The 27948-nt window shown below is 41.2% G+C and overlaps 1 protein-coding gene across 2 annotated transcripts; it reads left to right on the top strand.

Moving 5' to 3' along the window:
* Positions 1 to 50: 50 nt before the first annotated feature.
* On the top strand, positions 51 to 27856 carry LOC125085077 (cytochrome P450 2C21). 2 transcript variants are annotated; one of them, XM_047703224.1, is made up of 9 exons: positions 51 to 263; positions 3106 to 3268; positions 4648 to 4797; positions 8123 to 8283; positions 9667 to 9843; positions 10709 to 10850; positions 14804 to 14991; positions 18892 to 19033; positions 27338 to 27856. In XM_047703224.1, the coding sequence occupies exons 1-9, from the start codon at positions 96 to 98 to the stop codon at positions 27517 to 27519; spliced, it is 1473 nt and encodes a 490-aa protein (XP_047559180.1). In that variant the 5' UTR covers positions 51 to 95; the 3' UTR covers positions 27520 to 27856. The 2 variants fall into 2 exon arrangements, with proteins under 2 accessions (XP_047559180.1, XP_047559182.1); XM_047703226.1 differs by lacking the exon at positions 9667 to 9843.
* Positions 27857 to 27948: the final 92 nt, after the last annotated feature.

Below are 27948 nucleotides of genomic sequence, written 5' to 3'. Positions count from 1 at the left end.
TTCAAAACAGTGCATGTTTGATGATTAGCTTGCACTTAGTATTTATAAAGTCATTGGATACCAAGCTTTCAACTTCATTTATACAAAACACATCAATGGATCTCTTCATACTTCTGGTGATATGTCTTTCTTGTTTGATTCCTTTCTTTCTGTGGAATTGCAACCATGCCAGAGGGAAGCTGCCGCCTGGCCCGACTCCTCTCCCAATCATTGGAAATATTCTACAGATAAATACTAAGAATGTCAGCAAATCTCTAAGGAAGGCAAGTATGATTACTTTTCTTCCAGTTGTTTGCACTTACAGCCCTATAACTAAATAAAATGTCCCAGACACCATGTTTTAAGGAGATGGTTTGAACAGGACATGTCAGTTGGATACCCAGATATGATTGTAAGTGGTATATAGCTGGAAAGCTTCCAGAAGGGATTGAGAGCCATGAGATTATCGCTGAAATTGCCAAAGAAGGAATTCCCTGTCCATTTTGTGACCAGGTCTCCTTTTTAGTAATTATTCTTTGGTAAACTCTAATGGCAGTGAAATTGCTTTCAGTTAAAAAAAAAATTCTAAAGATTTACACAGTCACACTAGAAGTTTCCTAAGAGCACACATTGATTTAAGTCTAGGAAATAATTCAAGTCTCCAAAATTTTCAGCTTCTATTGTATTTGCTCAATGAGTGAGTGAGTAACTACTTTATTCTTGGCTATTTATATAGCAACAGCTCTCTAAATCTTGAAGGAATTGTCTGAAATCTGTCTTCCCTAAGATAGCTAGTGACCAGAACACACCCTCTAGAAGCTTCTTTCTGTGTTTTGGGCTGTGGATTCAAAGGCATTATGTTAGCACCCCAGTTCGTCCACTTGTAAGTAAACTCACAGCATTGGGCAAATTTTAAAAATCTCCCTGAGCCTTAGTTTCCATTTCTTTAAAATGTGAATAATAATTGTATTTTTCACATGGTCCTTGAGTATATCATATACTGAACAATTTACTGAATGTCTACTTTGTATTAGGCACTCCATTAGATGCTGGGGATTTTCAATGATGAATGAAAAAAAGAAGACTCTAGCATTATGGAATTTATAGTCTAGACGGAAGGCATGTATTTGTAAAGTAATCATGCAAGTGAGTGTGTGATTACAAACCACGTAAAAGGGACACAGTAGCAAGAGGCCATGCATTTTGGAGGAGGAGGGATGGGAGGAACAGTTAGCAAAGGGTTCTCTGGGGAAGTGAACCTGGAGCTGAGATCTAAAGAATGACCAAGCACTCACCAGAAAAAATACAGATGTAAGTTTGTTCTAGACTGCTTCAATCTGGACGAGAATTACTTGTTGGTGTCTCTGAAGTAGGACCAGTTTGCTTATAGACCAGAGAGTAAATAAAAACATGGTGTGGGATGAGATTGGAGAAGTAAGTAGGGGCCAGAGCATGTGGGTCTTTCAAGGCTTTTAAGAATATTAGTTTTGGGGGCGCCTGGGTGGCTTGGTGGGTTGAGTCTCTGCCTTTGGCTCAGGTCATGATCTCGGAGTCCTGGGATCGGGCCCCACGTCGGGCTCTCTGCTCGGCGGGGAGCCTGTTTGCCCCTCCCCCCCCCGCCTGCCTTTCTGCCTACTGTGATCTCTCTCCCTCTGTCAAATAAATAAATAAAACATTTAAAAAAAAAGAATATTAGTTTTTAGAGCTTCCTGGGTAGCTCAGTTGTTTAAGCATCTGACTCTCAGTCTCAGCTCAGGTCTTGATCTCAGGTTGTGAGTTCAAGCCCTGTCTTGGGCACCATGGAGGCTACTTTAAAAAAATAATTAAATAATTAAATAAACACACACACACACACACACACACACACACACACACACACACACACACATATAATCTTTAGCCCAAGAGCCATGCGATGCCATTAATGTGCCTAAACAGGACTCTCATGTTAGCATTTGCCCTGTGAAAAGATCACTCTGGTTGTTTAATGGAGAATGACTTGTAAGGCAACAGGAGGACTCACATTTTGGGTAAGTTGAAAGAGTGTAGGTCCTACATCATTTAGGATACCAAATAAGTTGCCATGACAGAAAGATCTCAATAACACAGTGACTTAAAGAAGACAGGAGCTTATTTCTATCTTACAGAATGCTATAGAGGCTGCCTGTCCTCCTTGAGGTGATCCAGAGAACCAGGTTTTCTTAGTCTTGTAGTTTAGCATCCTGGCACCTAGGCTATTGTTCACATGTGCACGGACACAGTGGGGCTATCTCCATGCTGTCGTTTCAGTCCATGGGTAGGGGGAGGGATGGAGGGCAAGCATTTATCATTTACCAGTACCATTTACCAGTAGTGTAGGATTTGCACACATCATTTCTGTTAATAGCAGTTCGTGCAGACTTTGTCACATGGCCACACAGGGAAGTGGGGAAATGTCGGTGATTACCTCATCAGGTGTTTTTTTTTTTAAATATTTTATTTATCTGTTTGACAGACAGAGATCACAAGTAGGCAGCGGGGGGTTGGGAATCAGGCTCCCACTGAACAGAGAGCCCGATGTGGGGCTCGATCCCAGGACCCCAGGATCGTGACCTGAGCCAAAGGCAGAGGCTTTAACCTAGTGAGCCACCCAGGCGCCCCTACATCATCAGGTTCTTATGTACTATTAAAATCTAGTACTCTGTGTGCTAAAAAGATGTGGGAGGTGGATAATGAAGGATGATTATGAGTCTACACAGGGGACAAGAGCAGGAACTCCCCTTAAACAGGACAAGAACCCACCATTGTAACTATAGGAAGGAAGAGAAATTTGTTGCAATTACAGGTGTGGCAGGCAAAAGTTAATAAAATAATATGAATAAAATCCATAATATAGCCCGTCACATAAGAGGAGCTGAATAAAGATGAACTGTGGATGAGGATCATAATAGTAGCAATGTTACTAATAATAGAATGATAATTACCACTAATGTGATTTATTTAATTACTAGTTCTACAAGTTGAAAGCTTTTATAATGGTTGAGTGCATATTAAAATATCTCTTCGGTAAGATTAAAACTATTTCTCTCACTTGTCCACATTCCTAGTTTCAAAATTCTACTACTCTTGCACCTGTTCCTTTCCCAGCTAGCAGAGAGTTACGGCCCTGTGTTCACTCTGTATTTTGGCATGAAGCCCACGGTGGTGGTATATGGACATGAAGCGGTGAAGGAAGCCCTGATTGATCGGAGTGAGGAGTTTTCTGGCAGAGGCGGTTTCCCAGTGGTGGACTACATCACCCGGGGATTAGGTGTGCGTCAATTTGGGGAATGTTTGTGGGTTTGTAAGTTGTAAAGACTCCAAACAGGCCAAGGGATTGAGAAATTGTAAGTATTTAGAGAAATTTATGAAAACAGCCAAATTCCAACATTTTTCTATAAAGGATCATTAATCCATATTGTAGATAATGAAGGGGACACACGATGTCTCCATAAAATACTAGAGGCACTAGAGGCAGTGGAAGCAAATCATCTCACTGTCAACGTTCCATGAATTTGTGTCCACTTTAAATTATGGCCAGTTAAGATAATGTTCATTTCAGTTAAGATAGTAAGAGACTAGGAGAAATAAGGAGGGACAAAAATGACTCAGTTATCCTAGTCAGCAAACATTTTGCTTTCTGGCCTGAGTCATGGTTGCCAAGAGACTATTTTAAGAAAGTTCCATAGTGTGCATGGAGCCAACATAGGTTTGAAATATTTCTAGCCTTGCCTTCAATCATTTATTCTTCTTTAAAAAAAAAAAGCATAAGAAATATTTGAATACAATGAGATACAAGGCATAAAGCACAAATGTGCTCTGAGATGATTACAGGAAAACGCACGGTGAGTATATATGGATTGCAAGTGATCTTAGAAAAAGCTTTTTAAACTAAAGTAGTTGAACTGTCTTCCATTTGTTCTGGAGTTGGCCCTAGGGTCTCCAGTCCTCTGGTGGGTCACTGGGTTTCTGCAAAAAGAGATAAGGCCTGAATGGGCCACTTCCTCCTCTACCTTGTTCTTTAAAATCTCTATGGACAAATTTCCTATGAAAATTACTTTCTCCTGATCTTGTCATGGCTCCAGGAGTCTGATTGAACTTCCTTGGTGTTAAGACCATGTTTCATGGAAAAGAGTTAACAAACAGAGGGCAAATGTGAAAATGAGGAGGAAGAGCTTATCATGAACTTCTTTCCAGTGCACGAGTGCTCTCTCCTTCTCTTGAGAAGCAACTCGTTTCGTTGCCTCTCCCACAATTCATTTATAATGTGCAAAAACCAGCCCTGAAATGTCATCTACGACATGGACGCACCATGATCTATTACCTGTGTGAGCACAGAGCAAGCATTTTGCCTCATTGACCATCAGTAAAATGGGGACAAAACCCTTGGTTCACAGAATTATTCCGAGGTTTGAAGGAGCTAACAGATGTAGAAGAGTTGAGTAATACATCAAACCAGAGTCCTGACAGACACTAGGTTAAGAGGAGGTGGGCACAGCAGGGCTCATTGGAAAGTTCTGTTGCTGACACCACCCTATTCACATCCCTGCCTAAGTGTGATTATCCTTTTCTGAGATACTGACTCTCAGCTAGAATTCATGGTGATGGACTTCATTCTTTTCTCTCTCTTTTTCTCTCTTTTTCTGATAGGAATTGTTTTCAGCAGTGGAGAAACATGGAAGCAAACCCGGCGTTTTTCCCTCATGATTTTGCGGAATATGGGCATGGGAAAGAAGACTATTGAAGACAGAATTCAAGAGGAAGCCTTGTGTCTGGTGGAAGCATTAAAAAAAACCAACGGTGTGTATTTCTTTATGTAACGAGCAGTACTCGTTTGGGGAGACTCTGTGCTATTTCAGATAGGCGACAGAGAGATCTGATGCCTGCAGCACAACAAAAGTTGCTTTTTTGCTCACGTAACAGTAGTAAGAGGGGAAGTGGTTGGCGTAACAGCTGTTTCAGGCACTAGGGTGATAGGAACCCTGATATCTTTCTTCAACACCTGGCTTCCTGGGTCACCCAGATTTCTTTCTGTTTGCATGGTAGCAAAAGGAGCAAAGAACAATCAAAACAGCAAATTGGGTTTTCAGTAGGCCAGGTATGGCAACGGCACACCAAACTTCTTTCACATTCCATGGGCTCTACCACGGGACCGCACCCACTCTAAGAGGCACTGGGAAATGTGGGTGTCTGTGTGCATAGGAAAATGGGGAGAAATGGATTTTGGTAATGAACTAGTAGTTTTGGCCATAATATCTTGAAAAATGAAGTAATTTCCAATGTATGTCACGTCATTATGCTGGCATTTTTGTATACGTGTGTATGCCATGCAGGACTGGCAGGGGAGGTGGAAGAGAAAGGGGGTGGGCAGGACACTTGTCAGGAAAGGAGTAAGATCAGGGTCATAAGATATATGTGGTTTCCTGAACCTCAGTATTTCAATATTTTCCAAATAAATAATGCTGTTTTCTGTATGGTGAGCTGCCATCGTGTTTCATATATATGTATATATACATACATATGTATTTTTTAGAGAGAGAGAATGGTGGGGAGAGGCAGAGAGAGAGAGAGAGAGTCTTAAGCAGGCTCCACCCTCAGCATGGAGCCTGATGCGGGGCTTGATCCAACGACCCTGAGATCATGACCTGAGCTGAAATCAAGAGTCAGATGCTAAACTGACTGAGCCACCCAGGCGCCCCTGCCATTGTGGGTTGGTTTTTTGTTTGTTTGTTTTTGTTTTTTTGGTTTTTTTTAAGATTTTATTTATTTACTTGACAGAGATCAAAAGTAGGCAGAAAGGCAGGCAGAGGGGGGGGGGGGTGGAGCAGACTCCCTGCCGAGCAGAGAGCCCGATGTGGGGCTCTATCCCAGGACCCTGAGACCATGACCTGAGCAGAAGGCAGAGGCTTTAACCCACCGAGCCACCCAGGCGCCCCAATGTTTTTTAACTCAAGTTATGTATTGTCCAGATAGTTTGTCCCTTCGCTTTTTTTTTTTTTGCTGCTATTAATATAAAAAATGCAATTATTACAAATACTTGCATGATTTTTGTTTCTTCCTCAGAATAAGTTGTGACAATCTAGTGACAGCGAATATCACTTAGACTTTTGATGTGTATTACTGAGGAGTGGTTGGGAGACCTGGCAGAAGGGATATAAACATACATATTTTTGTAAACTTTCAATTTAATATACTAAATATTTCACGTTTAATTTATGTTTATTAAGAGCATTATAATAGATTACTATAGTATTCCACTATTTGGATGCTCGTGACCTACAGCCACCCCGATTCTGCCCGATCCTGCCAAGCTATGGGGCCCTCGACTCTTGGGTAACCCATCTCACCACTGGGTAACTCTGACTATTGGAAGGTTCTTTCGTATGTTGAGCAGAACATCTTTCCTCAAAAATTCCACTTTTTGATCCCAGCTACGTTTGTTTTTTTTTCCCTTTTGGAGCTACAGTGTTGTAACAGTCACCTCACAGAGACAAGATGTATCTCCCACCCCAAATCTGGTTTAGATGTTTTATTTTGTTTTTATTCTTGTGTTATCTTCTTTTTTAAAATTATTTTTTATTATGTCATGTTAGTCACTGCATAGTACATCAGTTTTTGATGTAGTGATCCATGATTTATTATTTGTCGAGACTGATTATACCATACATACCCCATTTGGATGTAAAAAGTTTGATTCACAAAATGAGGCTTTCTGTAGAGTGCAGGGCAGCTCCTAAGCAGATGAAGAAACAGCTTGAGAAGGAGGCCTGGGTGTCTCAGTTGGGTGGCTAAGCTTCTGTCTTCAGCTCAAGTCATGATCCCAGGATCCTGGGATGGAGCCCGGTGTCAAACTCCCTGCTCAGCGAGGAGCCTGCTTGTACCTCTCTGCCCCTTATCCTGCTCGTGCTGTCTTTCTCTCACTCTGCTCTATCAAATAAACAAATAAAATCTTAAAAAAAAACAACTTGAGAGAGCAGGGAAAGGGCACTGGCTTGATGACTCTGTGGTGGTTAAGGGATGGGGTAGAGAATGAGTTCCTGTGTGTGGGTCAGTGCTTGTAGAGTTTAAATGTCCTGCTTCCAAAGGAAGGACCCTTGAGGTTTTTTATCAGCTTGTCCAGTTGTGAATAGAAGAAGAAGAGGTGAGGTTCAAAAGTTGTCAGCAGCCAAACGTCAAAGCATGGAGTCATGTTCTATATTATATATAGGGAGCCTGGTTCCAATACGATAATGTATTTTTTCAAAGATCCAAATGGCACTCCAGTTTCTCTCATGATTGTTCTCTTCTACAAGAAGAGTACACACAGCTTTTTTCAACTATGTTTTATTTTATTTTATTTTATTTTTATTTTTATTTTTTTTTAAGATTTTTATTTATTTATTTATTTGACAGAGAGAGAGAACAAGTAGATGGAGAGGCAGGCAGAGAGAGAGAGAGAGGGAAGCAGGCTTCTTGCTGAGCAGAGAGCCCGATGTAGGACTCGATCCCAGAACCCTGAGATCATGACCTGAGCCGAAGGCAGCGGCTTAACCCACTGAGCCACCCAGGCGCCCCTCAACTATGTTTTATAAAATAACAGTTTCAAGTCTCTCCAGTCTCCTGATCTTCTGAGGCTGCTTAGCTTCCTGCAGGCGTCGTGAAGAAATAGTCACATTGAGAGCTGAACTTTTATACCCTTCAAGGTATTTTTTAAAAATTTTTACTTATTTTAATTTTTTTTCAGTGTTCCAGAATTCATTGTTTATGGACCACACCCAGTGCTCCATGCAATCCGTGCCCTCCACCTTTCAAGATAGTTTTAAGTGACCTCCTTCTTGTGAATTATGTTGTGGCTCTTATTTGAAGAATAATGTAAATAGAACACTTAGAGAAATTAAAAAATGGACTGGATTAGACAGCTTTGTTTGGGGAACAATACATTTTTGGCACACTGGGTTTACCATGAAGATGAAATACCCAGGGAATCCCTATATTTAAAAGAACCCCAGCAGTCAACCCTTCTCTGTCATTTAAAAAAAAAATTTAAATTTTTATTTATTTTTAAAATTTCTTTCTAGTGTTCCAGACCGTCAGCTTCAGATTTATATGAAAATTGTGCTCTAGCTTTTAACTTCTATTGTTTTAGGATCTCCCTGTGATCCTACTTCCCTTCTGGGCTGTGCTCCCTGCAATGTCATCTGCTCCATTATTTTCCAGAATCGTTTTGAGTATGGCGATAAAACATTGTTAACCTTGATAGAGTATTTTCACAAAAACCTCCTAATTTCAAGCACCCTCTGGATACAGGTAAATGGGAAAATAAGTTTTTTAAATGGGAAATAAGTTTTTAGCTAACCTATTGCTCATGCTTACCTCACCCCTTTGTCCGGTTTGCAAATGGATAAAGTCATGTTTATCAAACTATCATTTGAAACCAATTAGTTATCAAATCAATTTAGTGTGGTGAAATGAAATTTACAACATGAAATGGAGTGGGGCGCCCGAGTGGCTTATACTCAAAACATCCGACTGGTGATTTCAGCTCAGGTCATGATCCCAGGTGCGTGGGCTCAAGTCCCTTATCAGGCTCGGTGCTCAGCAGGGAGTTTGCTTGAGATTTTCTCTTTCTCTCTCCCCCTCCCCACTATGCTCACTCCCTCTCTCTCTCTAAAATAAATATTTAAAAATTATTTTAAGAACCTTGAAATGTAGTAGAGAAATGTAGGACAGTGTATCAGTTATAGCAAGGTATGTTTCTGAGAAACCATTTTATATCCATAGATGAAGAGGGTGATGATGTAAAATGTATTTTTCACTATGGTACAGTGTCAGAACACATTAGTATCCTACAATGTATGATCATTAAGAGCTACAAGTATGTGTGGACCATGAGGTCATGATGTGTGCCACCTGGAAAGGAGACTAGAGAACAAGGAGTCTGTCATTTTTTGGAACAGGAAACTGTCACCCAGAGATATTAAGCATATTTTTCAAAGACAAGGAATTCCTAGCCAAGACAAAGAATGAGCTAGACTTATAATCTAGATTTCTGTAGCTTTGTATCTCTAGATACAATCTATGGGCCCGAAAATCGCTTGAGTGCCTACCAAGAGCATTAAATCATGAGGTACTCTCTAAAGTTGAGTCTGTAAACTCTAGGACTGGCTTTGGGCAGATGAAGAAAGGCAATGTGCACATTCCTGAGGGTATAAAATCCCTAAATAACCTAAGTAATTTGGGCATTTCTTTAATCTTTCTAATGTAGTCTCTTCATTACAAAAAAAGGGTAGGAGCCCTGTAAACTTTTTAGGTAACTCTGTAGAAATATGTGTTGGTAAACTGGAATGAACACTACGTTCTAGCCCTTTTTATAGACTGATGTCTTACAATGGCTGACCTTTCTGAACCTCAGTGTTCTCCTTCGGGAAAAGATGGTGTGCTCCTGGATTCCTCCATAGGGTTATGGCTAGGAAATCATTTAGGTGGTTTTGAAATTGCTTTGTGGCTGGTGCATACTGTAACTTCAGATATCTTCTCAGTTCCCTCTCCTTCAAATCCAAGTGTATTCTGTTGTAGGAAGCATGTCTTACTCACCTTTATCTACTCAGCATACAACTAAGTGTCTGGTACCTAACATGGGCCCGTACAACTTTGCTGAGTGAATTAATGATTGATTCTTTCCTCTTTCAGCTCTACAATGCTTTTCCTCTTTTAATACATTACCTTCCAGGAAGTCATCATGTGTTATTTAAAAACATTGCTAAACAATTTGAGTTTATTAAGGAAAAAATAAAAGAACACCAAGAATCCCTGGACTTCAGTAACCCTCGGGACTTTATTGACTACTTCCTGATCAAAATAGAAAAGGTATAATCTGACCCTTTATCTTTGTGGGTGGTGTGATTCCCACTGAAACTGGGATATTAAAACAAATGACCCTTCCTAAAGATGTATTAATTGCCTGTCTAACCTCTTGTTTGTGCAAACCACATTGGGTATCTTGAGATATTTCTCAATCCCCAGTGAAAATGACTTTACAGGTTTTACATTTATAGTGTTAAAGCTGGTTCCTTATTTGGGGACATTTTGAAATGTACACTCACACACATTCATCATTAATGATACACAACATATCATCCTTCATCAGAAAAGTCCAGCAATGGGAAGATGTAACAAATGAAGGAACACAGGAATAGACAGGAATCTACAAAGGCTTATCTTTGGAAAGGCACTAGGAAGTCTTCACAGATGACTTCACAGAAGAAATTCTACTTAGATGAACAGAGACAACAATGAGAATGAGAAATGCCATGATCACAAGGGTGGAATTTTCAGATAGTTGATCTTGATTGTAATTGAGGCACTGTCATGGGTGTAATGACTGAAGGGTTGGGAATAGTGATGCATTTTGGGGGGGGGTGTTTCTGAAGGGTTGAATAAAAATATTAGACATTATACAATAGACAATAGATGCTAGAATTGACAGTAGCAGTGAGGACCTGATAAAAATTATATTTCAAAGAAACGGTAGAGCCACTGATCGACATAGGGGATGAGAAAGTGAAGAATCAGAAAGGTTCATAACTCTGGTTATATTTTAATTGTTGGACGGAACCCTAACAACTATCTAACTCGGCCTTCAGCCGTAGCACTCACACCAAATAACAATGTCATATTGAGTTACCTCTGAGTCTCTTTTATTTATCAAGTAATTGTAACACCTCATTTCTAGGAAAAACACAATAAACAGTCTGAATTTACCATGGACAACCTGATCATTACCATATGGGATGTGTTTGGTGCAGGAACAGAGACAACAAGCACCACCCTGAGATATGGACTCCTGATGCTGCTGAAGTACCCGGAGGTCACAGGTATGGTCACAGGTGTTGGGCGGGGTGCAATTCCAGGTAGAAATTGGAAGGTGACACTGACAACTATCCCACTCTTTACATGCCCAGACAATGCACAGAAAAAAATTTCCTTTATTTGTACATCTTCCTGTCATTGGATAAATTAAATTCAAAGTAGTTTATAGCACAAAAAGATAATGAAACATTTAAACAGCAGCAGAGATTTGAGGAGCAGAGCTCACTGCTTGCCCTATGATGGAATGTCCCTAATTTGCATTGGGACAGATGCAATAAGTAGGGTTGTCGTAGGATCTTGAAGAACCGGCCTTCTGCTTTCTCTAGAAGGCTATCACTTGATATGTATTCCACATCCAGATAAATGCATTTTTGTCAGAAGATATTTCTATTCAAGTGCATTTTCAGTGTGAGGATTGACTCAGTGAAAATGACAGTCTGTCTTCATCAAAGAGAAATAAAATAAATAAATAAATATTAAAGGTAAATAAAACTATTATAAACTATTATAAAACTATTATAAAAACTAAATAAAAAAGGTTACATACAAATACATTCTTTTCAAATATACCCATTTAGACAAAGAAATTCTTCCTCACAAATACAGTTTCTCTTGCAAATGCAACCTTCCCACTTTTCTTCTTCTTCTTTTTTGAGTGCTCATAAAAGGATTATTTCCTTCACTACTGAATCATGTTCTGTGCTTTGGCACACTGAGACACTTTTTAAATTTTTTTTTTAAAATTTCTTTTCAGTGTACCAGAATTCGTTGTTTATGCACCACACCCAGTGCTCCCTGCAATACGTGCCCTCCATAATATCCACCACCAGGCTCACCCAACTTCCCACCCCCCGCCCCTCCAAAACCCTCAGATTGTTTTTCAGAGTCCATAGTCTCTCAGGGTTCACCTCCCCTTCCAATTTCACTCAACTCCCTTCTCCTCTCCATCTCCCATGTCTTCCATGTTATTCCTTATGCTCCACAAATAAGCAAAACCATATGATAATTGACTCTCTCTGCTTGACTTATTTGACTCAGCATAATCTCTTCCAGTCCCGTCCATGCTGATAAAAAAAAGTTGGGTATTCATCCTTTCTGATGGAGGCATAATACTCCATAGTATATATGGACCACATCTTCCTTATCCATTCGTCCGTTGAAGGGCATCTTGGTTCTTTCCACAGTTTGGCAACTGTGGCCATTGCTGCTATGAACATTGGGGTACAGATGGCCCTTCTTTTCACTACATCTGTATCTTTGGGGTAAATACCCAGTAGTGCAATTGCAGGGTCATAGGGAAGCGACACTTTAAAAAAAAAAATTATTTGGCAGAGAGAGAGAGATCACAAATAGGCAGAGAGGCAGGCAGAGAGAGAGGGGGAAGCAGAGACCCTTTTAATACAATTAAATCTCAGGAAGCTTATCTCTGTGATGTCAGCACTAGATCATTCTCCTCTGTTTCAAGTCCTCCTGCCCTCCCAGTCCAAGTAAGAAGTACTTCCCAAATGGTGCAAGCTAGAAGCACAGCTTTGAGATCCCTTTGCTGTCACACATTATGGGATCTAATGGCACTGTGTTTCCTTCACTTGACACAGACTCTTTCAGCCAAATAACTTCCCTCTTATTAGATCTATATTGATTATGACTCCAGATACCATATGACATTTTCCTCCAGACCTGTAAATCTGTGTACATGCAAAAATCCTTTTGGTGTCCTCGTTCCCCAATGCTTCCATGTTAATTTTTTCTTGCATCATATCCATTTATATATTGTTTTTCTTCCCATTTTCGTTCCTTTCTGGGGCATTCTCTAAGCATTCTGATTATTTAAGGAAGTTCCTAACCACTTTGCATAATCACTGTCTTCTAGATAAAAATCCAGCTTCTCAACTTGAAAAGGTGAAGTTTAAAACTTCTCTAAAATTCCCAAGTCTTCCTGATAGCTATCAAACCACAGATTATCACACGCTCCCTTAACAAAGACACATTCTTCAGGTAGTAGATCAACACCATTTGACCAAAGTAGCAACATGGTACAGGAGAAAATGTGTTATAGACTAACTACAGTGGCTTCAGATCCCGACTTTATAGTAAGTAGCTGTGTGACCTCAGACTCATGACAAACTCTTTGTGTATCTTGCTTGGTCCCTCATCTGTTTAGGAGAGATGATGCTTCCTAACGATCACAGGAGCTTTCCCTCATGGGAGAAGGTTAATAAATGTTTATTTTAACTAATGAACAGTCCTACTAAAACTGCATATTATTAATGTCATAATTTTACAAATAAAGGAAAAATATAATTCGCTAACCCAAATTACTTTCAGTGATCTTATTCAGTTGCTAAGATTGTGGGTTTGAGAATAAGAAAGACCATGAGAGACTGTGGACTCTGAGAAACAAACTGAGGGTTTTAGAGGGGAGGGGGTTAGGGGGTAGGTGAGTCTGGTGGTGGGTATTAAGGAGGGCACGGATTGCATGGAGCCCTGGGTGTTGTACATAAACAATGAATCTTGGAACACTGCATCAAAAGCAAATGATGTATTTTAGGGGTGCCTGGGTAGCTCAGTGGGTTAAGCCTCTGCCTTCGGCTCAGGTCATGATCTCAGGGTCCTGGGATGGAGCTCCGCATCGGGCTCCCTGCTCCCTGCCTCCTTCCTTCCCATCCCCTGCCTGCCTCTCTGCCTACTTGTGATCTCTCTCTGTGTGTGTCAAATAAAATATTAAAAAAAAAACAACAAATGATACATTTTATGGTGACTAACATAACACAATTTAAAAAATGGAAAAAAAAAGACCACCTAACACCTGGGTGTCTTTAAGAAATACATTTACTTTTATGGACCTCTTATTTTTAAGGCACATAAAATAATACCCAACATGTAGAATTTTTTGAGGAATTATAAAGTAATGTAATACATTGTACAACATGCCTGTCATGTTTTGCATCCTAAAGAAATGTTAACTTCTGGGTCCTGTGTGCTGAGTCCAACATCTTATTCAGTTCTATCTATCTATTTATTTATTTGACACAGAGAGAGATCACAAGTAGGCAGAGAGGCAGGAAGAGAGAGAGGAGGAAGCAGGCAGAGAGCCTGATGCGGGGCTTGATCCCAGGACACTGAGACCATGACCTGAGCCGAAGGCGGAGGGTTAACCCACTGAGCCACCCAGGCGCCCCTCAGTTGTTCTATTTATTAAGCATTTATTGCCCTGCGTAGTTTTAGCCTCTTGGAATTTACATTTTTTTTAAAGATTTTATTTGAGAGAGCGCAAACGATAGAGAGAGAGAACATGAGGGGGATGAGGGGCAGAAGGAGAAGCAGGCTTTCTGTGGAGGAGGATCCTGATGTGCGGTTCAATCTCTGGACTCTGCGATCATCACTTAACAGACTAAGCCACCCCGGCACCTGGAACTTACACATTTAAAACAAAAACGGGCCTACACAAAGTGGTCAAACAGCATGGTCTATAGTGAGCTTTTAAGACCCCAGATCCCTGAGTTTATCAAACAAAGCACACAAAATAGAGAATCAGAGTTGAATCTCATAGTACTATTATGTTTTCTATGTACATATCTTAACGTCTCTAATGAGATTCCAATTTGACTAGGAAACAAATTTCTGCCGCTCAAGAAAGTAGCCATATGTGATTTTCCCCTCTCCCAGTCTCCTTCCACAATGTAGCCATGATAAGGATCACATCAAGGGGCACCTGGGTGGCTCAGTCAGTTACACATCGATTCTTGGTTTCTGCTCAGGTTTTGATCTCCGGGTCATGAGACTGGGTCTCCCATCAGGCGCCACGCTCAACTTGGAGTCAGCTTTTGGTTCTCTCCTCCCTCTGTCCCTCCTCCCCAATCTCTCTTTAAAGTTAATAAAATCTTTCAACAACAACAAGGAAAAGGGTCAGATCAAATGACTTTTCCATTTCATATAAATTCTGATTCCTATCCTGCAGCTAAAGTCCAGGAAGAGATTCACCATGTGGTTGGCAGACACCGGAGCCCCTGCATGCAGGACAGGAGCCACATGCCCTACACAGACGCTGTGGTACACGAGATCCAGAGATATATTGATCTCGTCCCCAACAGTCTCCCACATGCAGTGACTCAGGACATTAAGTTCAGAGAATACTTTATTCCCAAGGTGAGAGAGATTTCATCTCTACTACTCCTTAAGAATTTTATTTTTTTAATTTTTAATTTTTTATTTACACATTTTTTTTTGTTTTGAGAGAGAGAGAAAGCAAGAGGGGAGGGGCAGAGGGAGAAGGACAGAGAATCTCAACCAGGCACTATGTCCAGCCCAATCCCATCCAGGAGTTCCCTCTCATGACCCTGAGATCATGACCTGAGTCCAAATCAAGAGTTGGAGGCGTAACTGACTGAGCCACCTATGTGCCCCTCCTTGAGAATCTTAGGTTATCAGGCATCACGAAAGCAGGATTATAGATTACCTAACCATCTATATGTATGACACAGTCAGAGACCAGACATCTTACCCTCTGACCACGTGCTCCTTTCTTTTTACTTTGTTGATGCAATTTTATAAATCATAGTGCTTGGACTCCCACGGGATTTTCTTCATAGTATTCATTGCCAAGACTGCTTTTTGCCCATGTTCTTCTAGGATTTTTGTGGTTTTAGGTCTTATGTTCAATTATTTAATTCATTTTGAGTTCATTTTTATGTCTCTTGTTAAGATAGGATTTAGTTTCTCCAACACCATTTATTGAAGAGATTGTCTTTTCTTGGTTGTATATCTTGGCACCTTTGTTAAAAATTAATTGGCCCCCTATGCATGGGTTTATTCCTGGGCCCTGTATTCTTTTCATTGATCTATGCATCTGTTTTTATACCAATATCATGCTGTTTTAATGACTGTAGCTTTGTCATACAGTTTGAAATGAGGAATTGTGATGCCTCCAGCTTTGTTCTTTCTCCAGATTGCTTTGGCTCTTTAGGACTTTTGTCATTATCCACAGATTTTAGGATTGTTTATTCCATTTCTGTGAAAATGCCATAGGAATGTTGATAAGGATTGCATTGAATCTATAGATGGCTTTGGCTGGTATAGATATTATAACAATATTAATTTTCCCAAACCATGGGCAAAGAATATCTTTCCATTTGATATGTGTCTTCTTCCATTTCTTTCATCAGTGTCATAGTTTTCACTGTACAGATCTTTCACCTCTTTGGTTAAATTTATTACTAGGTTTTTTATACCAATGTGAATGGGTTGGTTTTCTTAATTCCTTTAGAGTTCATTATTAGTTTCACATTAAAAATGTAACAGATATTTGTATATTCATTTTTTTTCTTTTTTTAAAATATTTTATTTATTTATTAGAGGGAGAGAGAGAGAGATCACAAGTAGGCAGAGAGGCAGGCAGGGCGGGGCAGAAGCAGGCTCCCCGCTGAGCAGAGAGCCCCATGTGGGGCTCGATCCCAGGACCCCGAGATCATGACCTGAGCCGAAGGCAGAGGCTTAACCCACTGAGCCACCCAGGCGCCCCTGTATATTCATTTTTATCCTGAATTAATTTATTCTAACAGTTTGAGTGGACTCTTTAGGGATTTTAAAAATTTACAATGTCATGTCATCTTCAAATAGTGACATTCTGCTTCCTTTCCTATTTGAGTGCCTTTTCTTTTTCTTGCCAAATGCTTGGACTAGGACTTCTAGTACTATGTTGAATAAAAGTGGTGAGAGTGGGCATCTTTCTTTTGTTTAGGATGTAGAGGAAAAGCTGAAGCTTTTCCCCATTGAGAATGATGTTAGTTGTGGACTTATCATAGATGGCCTTTATCATATATGGCCTTTATGATGTCAAGGTACATTCCCTCTATATGTACTTTGTTGAGCATTTTTATCATAAACTAATGTTGACTTTTGTCAGATGCTTTTTTCTGCATCTACTGAGATGATCATATGATTTTTAGCCTTCATTTTTTAATGTACATCACAATGATTTGTGGATGTTGAACCATCCTTGCATCCCTGGAATAAATCCGACTTGATTATGGGATATAATCCTTAATCCTTTTACTGTACCATACAATTCAGTTTGTGAAGATTTTTATTGACAATTTTTTATATCTTCATCAGAGATATTGACCTTTTTCTTTTCTTGTGGTATCCTTGGGTGGTTTTGGAATTAGAATTATGCTGCCCTCACAAAATGAATTTGGAAGTGTTCCCTTCTCTTCCATTTTTACTCAATCCCAGGATCTGGAGATCATGACCTGAGCTAAAAGCAGAGGCTTGGAGCACCTGGGTGGCTCAGTGGGTTAAAGCCTCTGCCTTCCGCTCAGGTCGTGATCTCAGGGTCCTGGGATTGAGCCCCACATCCGGCTCTCTGCTCAGCAGGGAGCCTGCTTCCTCCTGTCTCTCTCTGCCTGCCTCTCTGCCTGCTTGTGATTTCTGTCAAATAAATAAAATCTTTTTAAACAAAAAATAAATAAAGCAGAGGCTTAACTAACAGAGCCACCCATGCATCCCTTTATTGAGCATTTTACCCTGTGGTAATTAAGAGAGACCATGCATGAGCAGGAAAACTGGGCAAGGAGGGAGAGAGAAATTTTTTTACAGATTTTACTTATTTATGTATTTATTTATTTATTTAGAGCATACAACCAGGGGAAGGGGTAGGAAGAAAGGGAGAGAGAATCAAGCAGACTTCACACTGAGCATGGAGCCCGATGCAGGGCTTGATCTCACCACCCTGAGATCTTGACCTGAGCCAAAATCTAGAGTCAGAGGACCAACTGACTGAGTCACCCAGGTACCCCTAGCATGCAGTCATCTTCATGCAAAAGTATTTATTATCTCATTTTATGTTTGCGATGAACTAGTGCCAATGTATCCTTTACATTTTACTAGTAATGAAAATGAGTCATGGAAGTGTTACACAACTGGCCTATCATCACAGAGCTTAATTTAATAGAAAGATTCGATTGATTTTGAAAACTAAACTCCAAATCATCATGTTGTACTGCATCCATGAGTTTAGGAACACCGTATTCAAAACTAGAAATGCTCTCTCATTTCCACAAGAAATTGCAATAATTCAATTGAAACAGCACAACGAAGCGGGAATACTTATTCTCATCCTTAAAAAATTTTTTTAAGTAAGTTCTATACCCAGTGTGGGGCTTGAAACCATGATCCCAAGATCAAAAGTCACATGCTCTATTGATTGAGCCAGCCAGGCGCCCCTTAGTTTGTCATCTTGATGGGAAGGTGAAGGGTTTCAAGAATATAGCCACTCAAGTAGATCTTTGAAGACCTTATCCTGTGTTCCAAAGACAATGAGCTGGATTTTCAGGGGCATCAGCTCCTTTTAGAAAATACTGCAATTTGGGGTGCCTGGGTGGCTCACGAGGTTAAGCCTCTACCTTCGGTTCAGGTCATGGTCTCAGGGTCTGAGGATCGAGCCCCACATCGGGCTCTCTGCTCAGCAGGGAGTCTGCTTCCTGCCCCACCAAACTCCCCACCTGCCTCTCTACCTACTTGTGATCTCTGTCAAATAAATACATAAGATCTTAAAAAAAAAATACTGCAATTTATCTGTCAAGAACAATGCACTCCAGGGAGTTCCCTTAATTTTCTGAAAAAGCAAGTGCTAGTATCACGCTACAAACTAAAGAGAATGACTTGGACGTCAGTTAGCAATGCCTTGGACTGACATTAAAGGATTTAAAACCTGTTAGGGTAGGTCATTTGTTTGTTCTGAAATAAGGAGTAAATACGGTTTTTTTTTAAGATTTTATTTATTTATTTGACAGAGATCACAAGTAGGCAGAAAGGCAAGCAGAAAGAGAAGGGGAAGCAGGCTCCCCACTGAGCAGAGAGCCCGACACAGGGCTCTATCCCAGGACCCCGGGATCATGACCCGAACTGAAGGCAGAGGCTTAACCCACTGAGCCACCCAGGCGCCCCAATACGTTCTTTTTATACCTCTCTCCTCATCTATAAAACAAAAGGATTTCAAGCTCCATGACTTTCATTATAATCCAGTTTATCTGTTTTCCTTCACATCAGGGCACAACCATATTAACATCTCTGACTTCCGTCCTGCACGATGACAAAGAGTTTCCCAACCCAGATCACTTTGATCCTGGCCACTTCCTGGATGAAAGTGGCAACTTTAAGAAGAGTGACTACTTCGTGCCCTTCTCCGCAGGCAAGCAAGCTTCATTGTTATCTCTACATCAGGGGTCAGGGAGATGAGGAAGGGCTCTGCATGGACACTACTCTGGGCTGAACAGATTGTCATTTGTATGAGGCCAGGGGCATCACTCCCAAAGCCCAGGTTGTTTCTCATTGGATTGGAGGCTTCCCTTGCCAAGACTGGCCCCAGAACCTACTACTGAGAGTCCTAAGAAGGGGTAGGGAGTAAAGTAGATAGAGAGAGGGTAAGGGAAATTTGAGTATCTCCCTTCACTTTGTCAGGGTCCTGGGAAGAAACAGGTGACACACTCAACAAGTCGTTCCAGAATGACTAAATCTAGATCATATTTGAATTTTCTAGTCTGTTTGGGGATTAGTGATTAGTTAGTAAGCTTGTGGCTAATTTGTGAGTATTTAATGATGAGACTGTTTTTCAGAGATGTGGGCAGGATTAAGGTATGATAGACCAGCATCGGCTGGAAGACGTTCCCATCGTAGATCAGAAGGGACGAGGGAAGAAGGGCATTACTGGAAGTCCAGTAGAACTTGAGGAAAGAAAGAGTGGATGCTTCAACAGGAGGTGTGTCTGTAGCAGAGGCGTACAGCCACTGTCTAAACTGCAGCCCGGCAGGAGGGAATAGATCTTCTGACCTTGTCAGTAGCTAATGCTCTGAATTTATTCAGAACCCAGAAGGGAACTAACTTCTTGCTTTATGTAGTCCACAGAAATCAGCTTCCTGAGCACAGAGTAGACATAAAAGACAAACCCAAAATGGAGCTGGAAGGAGGGAGAAATGGAGAATATTTAGCACATTCTAAAGGAGAAATGGGGGCGGGGGGAAAGGGAGGGTAAAGGGCCTTTCCTGCAGAAGTAATTGAAACAGAGGCAAAAATGGGAGATTTGTTTCCGACTGAATATAGAAGAAACATAAATATCAAGCAACCCTTGCTATTGTGGTCTCAAGATGATGGACCATGCCCAGAGAGGATCTCAAAGCAGGATACCTACTGAACTACTCCTTATCTTTCTTCCTCTGTGTTGGGCCCATTACTGCATAATGAGACTCCTTGAGATTTCTGTTCAAGTCACAGGGCTTGCCGACCTGCTTTGCCTTGACACTGTGGGTATCATTACAAGATCTGAGGCCTTACCTTAGGAGCTTATGTTCCAGAATGTGAGACAGATGATTAAGTAAAATTTCATCTGAAATGTGCTGTTTTTGAAGCATTAGCGAGTGTTGTCACAAAGAGATAAAGAAGTGAGTTATATACTCCGAGCACATCAAAGAAGTTTACATAGAAGAAATGACATCTGAGGTGGCTCTAGAAGGATGTGGGAAGTATCAACAGGCAGAGCAGAGAGGAAGCCTATTTCAGTTGCAGGAATGACTGGACTCTAGGTCACATTTGAAATTGCCAGTATGTCAGGGGATGAGGGATTAGTTAGTAGGTTTGTGGCCAATTTGTAATATTTCTTTTTTTTCCTGACCCCTTAGTTCAGGATGACATATATACCTTGTTTGCCTGACTCTCTTTGGAATTTCTAGGTCTGTGTGAATTACTCCATACGTAGGAAATGAAATTTGATTTCCTTCTGTTAATTTGTCTGGTGTCAGTCTGATCCTTAGACCAGCCACAGGGACCTTGAAGGGGACAGGAAATTCTTGCTCCCCGACAAGGTGTGTCAGCTGGACACTGCTCGCCCCACACATTGCTGTAGCTGAGAGATCCTTGGGACATCTGACAGCTGGCACAAGGTAAGATTTCCTACCACGTCGGGCTCTCAGAATCTCTGTCCACAGGGTCTGATGGAGTGGGAACGGCAACAGTCCTTTTTCTCTCTAAATTTACATTAGCAAGAGAGAACTCTTGTGCAACTAGTTCCTTGGGCTAAGTGACTCTTGGTACATTTGGTAGGGTCTTTTTTGCCAACATTTCTCTTTCCTCCCAGAGAGGATCTTTGTTTTCCTTTGTGTCCTTTATGTCGTTTGTCATACAAACTTTGCTCAAGGTTAATGGGCACATGAGGGGTGTTGCTTAACGACATCTTGGAAGCCGGAGCTGCAGAACTGGCAGACACCGGTAGAACACTTAAAAGCTGTTAGAACTAGGACGCCTGGCCAAGTAGAATGGGGTTCCAAGTCTCTGTCTGGCCACGCCAGCTCTCAAGTGTGTTAGTCGTTGAGAGGTCCGGCCCATAGGAACCGTTGTCACGGCAGCCTCCGTTTCTTGTTGGTTCCAGGAAGTCCCATTCCATGAGTGCCTTCCCAGCATCCCAGATCAGCAGGTCTGTGACCGGAGGCCTCTCACTTTTTGCAGTGAACTGTTACTAGTTACTAGTGTTACTAGTGTTACTAGTGTTCTTTAGACTGGCAAATTGAGGAATAGCTTTGCCACTTAGAAACACGTGTTTTTTCACAGTACACTCTTTCAGTAAGGCACAAACCAGGTTTACTAACTGACCCAAACTTACCTTTAGTTTCTCTGTAAATAAGACAAAAGGAGAGAAACCTGTATTCGGTACTAAATGTTTCATTGTTTTATCTTATCTGGAAATGTCTAGATATTCAGTGAATTTAGCTTAACATTTAACTTAGCAAAATTTTTAAAAATCCAGGTTACCAAAGATTTTGGGAGCTCTTTAAAAGTTTCCCCACATATGATCTCACAGTCATGGGATCGAGCCCCTTGTTGGGCTCCAACCTCAGGGGGGGTTTGCTTCAGATTCTCTCTCCCCACTTGCATTTTCGCTCACTCTAAAATAATAAAATCTTTAAAAAAACAAAAATTATAAAAGTTCACCTACATACCTTTTTATCTTATTTACATTTATTTCATTTATGTATTCTGAATAGTTTAGTCTACCTACAAAATTTTATGAGGCATTAGACAAAGTAAGCCATCATTTTAATGTTTTTTTCTATCAAAGTTTGTAAGAGATAGCATGAATTTATGTGACTTCCAGTAAACACAGGCAGAATACAAGTTTTATATTTAATCCTGATAACTCCAAGGATTTTATTTATTTATTCATGAAGGAGAGAGAGGCCAAGGAAGAAGCAGATTCCCCAAGGAGCAGGGAGCCCAGTGTGGGACTCAGTCCCAGAATCAGGATCATGACCTGAGCCGAAGGCAGACGGTTAACGTTAACCATCTGAGCCATCCAGGAGCCCTAATCCTGATAACTCTGAAGAAATGGCTATTTTAGTTAAACCAAGAACTTTAAATTAGCTTTAATACTGAGCATCTTCCCTGATCACATAAATTTGAAAAACATTTAGGTTAGTTTCTATCTTTCTGAGTTTTATAAAAGTCTTTTTAAATTTTATTGAAGATTTATTTATTTATTTGAGAAAGAGAATGAATACGGGTAAGGGGCCAAGGCAAGGGGAGAAGCAGACTCCCCCAGCTGAGCAGGGAGCCCAACTTGGGGCTCAATCCCAGGACTCTGGGATCATGATCTGAGCTGAAAGCAGATGCTTAACTGACTGAGCCATCCAGGTGCCCCTCTTCTGAGTATTAGAAAGCCCAATCCTGGGGTGCCTGGGTGGCTCAGTGGGTTAAAGCCTCTGCCTTCAGCTCAGGTCATGATCCCAGGGGCCTGGGATCGAGTCCCGCATCAGGCTCTCTGCTTGGCAGGGAGCCTGCTTCCCCCTCTCTCTCTGCCTGCCTCTCTGCCTACTTGTGATCTCTGTCAAATAAATAAATAAAATCTTAAAAAAAAAAAAAAAAAAAGAAAGCCCAATCCTTAGGAGTGCTTGCCTTCAACTAAATGGTGCTCTTTTATAAATTAATTTTGGCAATACCAGCTGGAAGTAGAGAAAATACCTCACATTTGCAATATGGGATACGTACACACAAACAAGATAAAAAATATTCTTACAGCTTTTGTTTTTACTAATATTTGTGGACAGGACGGTATAGCCTCAATTTTCAAATGCTTCCCTCTTTTTCTTTTTTTAATAAAAAAATTCTCCCTGAAGTGTGTGTTTAAAGAATGGTTCTTATATCCTAGAGATGATAGGATAGAAAATTTATTTCACAAAGTCACAGAGAAAGCTCCAAGTTTCTTCCAAGTCTGGACATAAGAAGGATTTAAGCAGCTTGTGCTCTGAAAAGGACTTTTCCCACACCACTCCCCCTTTTTTATTTTTTTTGGGTGACTGTGGGCTATGTTCAAAGATATTAGATTTATAAATTCAGGGGGCATCTGAGTGGTTCAGTCAGTGTCCAGCTCTTCATGTTGGCCCATGTCATGACCTGAGAGTTGTGAGGTTGAGCTCTGCACTGGGAGTGGAACCTACTTAAGATTCTCTCTCCCTCTCTCCCTCTGCTCCTGCCCTCCCCCCACTCTCTTAAAAAAAGAGAAAGATTTATAATTTCAAGGGATGGAGAAATAATGTTAAAAAAAATTTTATTTCTAGAGTTTCAGGGTACTTGCTATTTAAAATTTATCTTTTTTTTTTTTTTTTAAGTACTGGACAGTCATGTTCCAAATCCTGATCTTTTATAGTATCTACAAATATTCTGAGAGGAATAGGCAAAGTTTGGGGATTTGTAGACAGGTGGGCTTAGACTTGCTTCTGGGGCTGGATTTCTGGTTTTGTAGAGCTTTGGAAGGCAAAGACAATCATTTAGAAACAGTTCCCCCAAAGAACTGGATTATAGCGTGAACATCAAGGGACTGGACCACCTTTTTAACTAAACTTGCTTTTATATTTTTATAAAATATAGATTTTTAATTAGAATGGGAAAAAAAAGATTCATGACTTTGTAAAGTCTGTATAAAGCATTTTAACAAAGGCCTTCTATCTGGGTACACAATTTAATCTGGGCTCTGTTAGCCCCCGAATATTGGCCTTTCCCTGATCATTTATAGGTGGGCCTGGGAGAAATTTGGGTCATGTTTCCTCTCTGAAGGGGGGTTGTGACTAGTGATTAATCTTTTAAATTTCTCTCTGAATTTGGTAGAATGCTTTGAAAGTAGAGGTTAAAGGGGCTTTGTAATTTAAAAGGTCTGCTGCTGTCCAGGAGACACACGTTCTTTTTTTTTTTTCCAGTTAATTTTTACTTTATTAAAAGTTACATTTTAAAGAATAAGATTGGATTTCTATTTAAACTATCTGAAATTATTTAACAATTTTAGGAGGTATAATCAAAATTGGCAAATACTGTTCATATATACTCTGAGACACACATTCTATTGCAGTGTGGGCCTAGGATACACCAGCCAACTGCCATGCCTGAAGCTGGCAGGGCCTGATTACAAAGCCCTGGAAGGTAGGAGCAAAGTGAGCCTTACTGCTTTTGTTAAATTCACTTCCTGGCATTCAGCCTTTACATGAACAACCTGTATACTTTGAACCTAGAGATGAGACTACAGTGCTCTATGTAAATCCTAAAAGGAAAGGAAAGCTAAAATGGGCAGATGAGGCTGGATTTTAGGGGAAATTTATGTTGGATGTAGACATTTATTTCTAATTTCTGATCTTTCATCTTGTCAAGGGAGTCCCTGAGGGTGGCATTAGGCTAGGACATTTGAGAGCCACTCTCTATTAAGAACGTTTTCCTTGGGGCGCCTGGGTGGCTCAGTGGGTTAAAGCCTCTGCCTTCTGCTCAGGTCATGATCCCAGGGTCCTGGGATGGAGCCCCCAATCGGGCTCTCTGCTCAGCAGGGAGCCTGATTCCCTTCCTTTCTCTTCCTACCTCTCTGCCTCCTTTTGATCTCTCTCTCTCTCTCTCTCTGTCAAATAAATAAATGAAATCTTAAAAAAAAAAAAAAGAACATTTTCCTTTGGGGCACCTGGGTGGCTGAGTCGGTTAAGTGTCTGCCTTCAGTTCAGGTCATGATCTCAGGATCCTGGGACTGAGCCCCATGTTGGGTTCCCTTTTCAGTGGGGAGTCTGCTTCTCCCTCCCACACTCCCTCTACCCCTCCTGATCCAGATCCTGCTGTCTCTCTCTCAAATAAGTAAAATCTTTTTTTTTAAACAAAGTTTTCTTCTTTTTACATTTATTAGCCAGCTTAAAGGATACATCATCAGACCACTGATGAGTAGGATCTGTTATGAGCAACTCTAATTAATAAGCCTTTTAATGCCTTAGGCATCCAGAGAGAGGGCACAGATGATGCAGCCCTCATGATCCAAAAGTTGACTCCCATAGTTAGTCTAAGAAAGCAGAAGGCCTTCATTGCTGGTCTTCAGTGAAATCGTGAGATGCTTCTCATCCTAGACTCAATCATCTGTGACCCCGGGCATGTGCTCCTGTAATGGCACTTTCCAGCACTAACAAACAAAGTTTGAGAATAGCAAGGTTCCTATGGGCTGGGACTTCTCATGACACACACCCTTGAGAGTTGGTATGGTCAGAGAGAGAGAGAGACTCAGATCCCCAGTCTTTTAGACTGGCCTCCAAAGTGCACCCTGGTAAATGCATCCTCCGGATGGTAGATACCAAAAAGAATATTCTCACTGGTCACAAAGCCAAGCTCCTGGGACAGAGAACAAGAAAAAAGGGAAAGCCTTACCTGGTTATCTTCTGGCTAAACATTGGATCTCTTGGAAACACACAAACACCTAAGAGAGATGTGCCACAGGCAGATGTTGGCCATTGTACATTTTCCATAGTGTACCTCATTGCACAGAAGTTTTCTTGAGGTTGACCTCAAGTGGTGACCAAATGTCAGTCTCACCTGTTCTGTGACCACCTTATCACAGGAGCCTTCTTGAGGTGGCGAGCGCTCTCACAGCTTTTCAGTGTTCCACCTGAAGCTTTGGTTTCCAGGATACCCCTTAGCAACAGCCTTTAACCTACAGCAAAGTTTATCTAAACAAGTGCCAGTCTGATGAGAACCATGAACTCACCAGTCTCTGGGACTGGCTCAAACAGCAGACCTATAGGGCCTATGCCTGTTTTCTGTGTGATGGTAATTCCTTTTTATGATAAATGATACAAAGGCACAAAGGAGGGATGCCTGCGTGGCTCAGTTGGTTAAGCCTCTGCCTTCGGCTCAGGTCATGATCCTGGGGTCCTGGGATTGGGTCCCGCATTGGGCTCCCTGCTCAGCTGGGAGTCTGCTTTTCCCTCTGCCTGCTGCTCCCCTGCTTGAGTGCTCTCTCTCTGTCTCTCTCTCTCTCTTCTCTCGACCTGACAAATAAAATCTTTAAAAAGATTAATCAACAGGGGCGCCTGGGTGGCTCAGTGGGTTAAAGCCTCTGCCTTCAGCTCAGGTCATGATCCCGGAGTCCTGGGATCGAGCCCCGCATCGGGCTATCTGCTCAGCAGGGAGCCTGCTTCCCTTCCTCTCTCTCTGCCTGCCTCTCTGCCTACTTGTGATCTCTCTCTCCGTCAAATAAACAAAAACAACAACAACAACAACAAAAATTAATCAACAAAGATGAAAGACCTCTGGTTCATCGTTTCCCCCCAAGAAAGTTCCCTACCAAAATTACCTAGAGTTGCTAAACATAAGGAAGTAGTTCCACAAGCATTTTCTCCTGCTAATCTAAATGTAGAAAGAAAGAAGAAGGACTCACCATTCTTGCTCCATCAGACTCCTCAGATTCCAGGAGACAGACATGGTCGGAAATCTTACCTTCTGCTGGCTGTCTGTCAGACGTCCCAAGGATCTCCAGCTGCAGCCCGGTCTGTGGCAGGCAGTGTCCAGGGTGTTAAAGCTGCTGCCAACCAGGCCAGCTGTCCAGGATGAGGAATTTTCCTCCACCTTTCAAGATACTTCCTAGCCGGACTAAAAATCAAATTGACAAAAGACAGAGAAAGAGGAAAAAGTCAAACTTAGTTTCACAGGTATGGGCAATCCACAAACATACGAAATTCCAAAGACAGGCAACATGGGCTGTGGTCCACATCCTGAGCTAAGGAGTGGGGCAGTGGTCTGAGGATTCACAGGGGGAGTCAGACCATTAGCAGGAAGGTGAGAGGTTGCCCTGTTATGTCGCTAAGTTTCATAATTAAAGAACAGTCTGCTAAATGCTCTCTTCCTGGTGCAGGCAGGCAGTTGAAGGAGAGGTAGGGAGATTTTCCTGAATCTGCTGGGGTTTGATTGCTTTTAATTCAAAATAATCTTTACACCAATGTGGCCCATCTTGGGGCAAGCTGCCCTTGCCCCTACGCACGCATACAAAAATGTGTACCGAGAAAGTGAAGGAAACCACATTTCTGTGTAGATACAAGAAGCCATGGGTTAATTAGTCTATGAATATATTTCTCTTCTCAATCCATATGTATTTAAGCTCCCCTGTGTGCTAACTCAGAAACAGAATTAAAGGAATCTTGAATTTATGTGTCGTTTTTAGGAAAGAGAGCTTGTATTGGAGAAGGCCTGGCCCGCATGGAGCTCTTTTTACTACTGACCAACATTTTACAGCATTTCACCTTGAAACCTCTGGTTGATCCAAAGGACATTGACACCACCCCCATTGTCAGTGGGTTGGGCAGTGTACCGCCCTTCTTTAAGCTCTGTTTCGTCCCAGTCTGAAGAAAGGCCAGGCTGCCAGATTGCAAAGCCACACTCTGGCCTCACTTGAATATGCCAGATGCTTTCTGTCCTGTGTGTTAGCCACTGTCCACCTCTCCTTTCACATCAGGGAGGGCATTCCTGACCCTGTCTCTTCTCATTGTCTTCATCCTTTAAGATTCAGTTCAAATTTGCCTGCATGAAACAAAACTCAGTCTTAGCTTCCAATTAAATTCTTTGTGTAACCAGTCCTGAGATCTTATGCTGTATCTCATCTGCAGTCTGTACCATGGTAAGATACCTTATTCATATCATATTTTCTTCTATTAAAAATTATCCCACAAGTTAAAAAAATTTTATATATGATATTCTCTCATTTCTTACCCCTATGTCTTGATAGTTTGGCATGTGTAATTTTGGTTTTTTTCTCCAGTGGTTATTAAAACATAA

This window comes from Lutra lutra, chromosome 14 (assembly GCF_902655055.1).
Source record: "Lutra lutra chromosome 14, mLutLut1.2, whole genome shotgun sequence".
Classification (NCBI taxonomy): domain Eukaryota; kingdom Metazoa; phylum Chordata; class Mammalia; order Carnivora; family Mustelidae; genus Lutra; species Lutra lutra.
The sequence above is the reverse complement of the archived record's forward strand: the minus strand, read 5'-3'. Positions and strand labels throughout refer to the sequence as shown.

Coding starts and splice junctions, on each gene's coding strand:
- LOC125085077 (XM_047703224.1), top strand. CDS start 96: ATGGATCTCTTCATACTTCTGGTGATATGTCTTTCTTGTTTGATTCCT. Junction 3,269..4,647: donor CTACATCACCCGGGGATTAG/GTGTGCGTCAAT, acceptor TTTTTCTGATAG/GAATTGTTTTCAGCAGTGGA. Junction 14,992..18,891: donor GAGAATACTTTATTCCCAAG/GTGAGAGAGATT, acceptor CCTTCACATCAG/GGCACAACCATATTAACATC.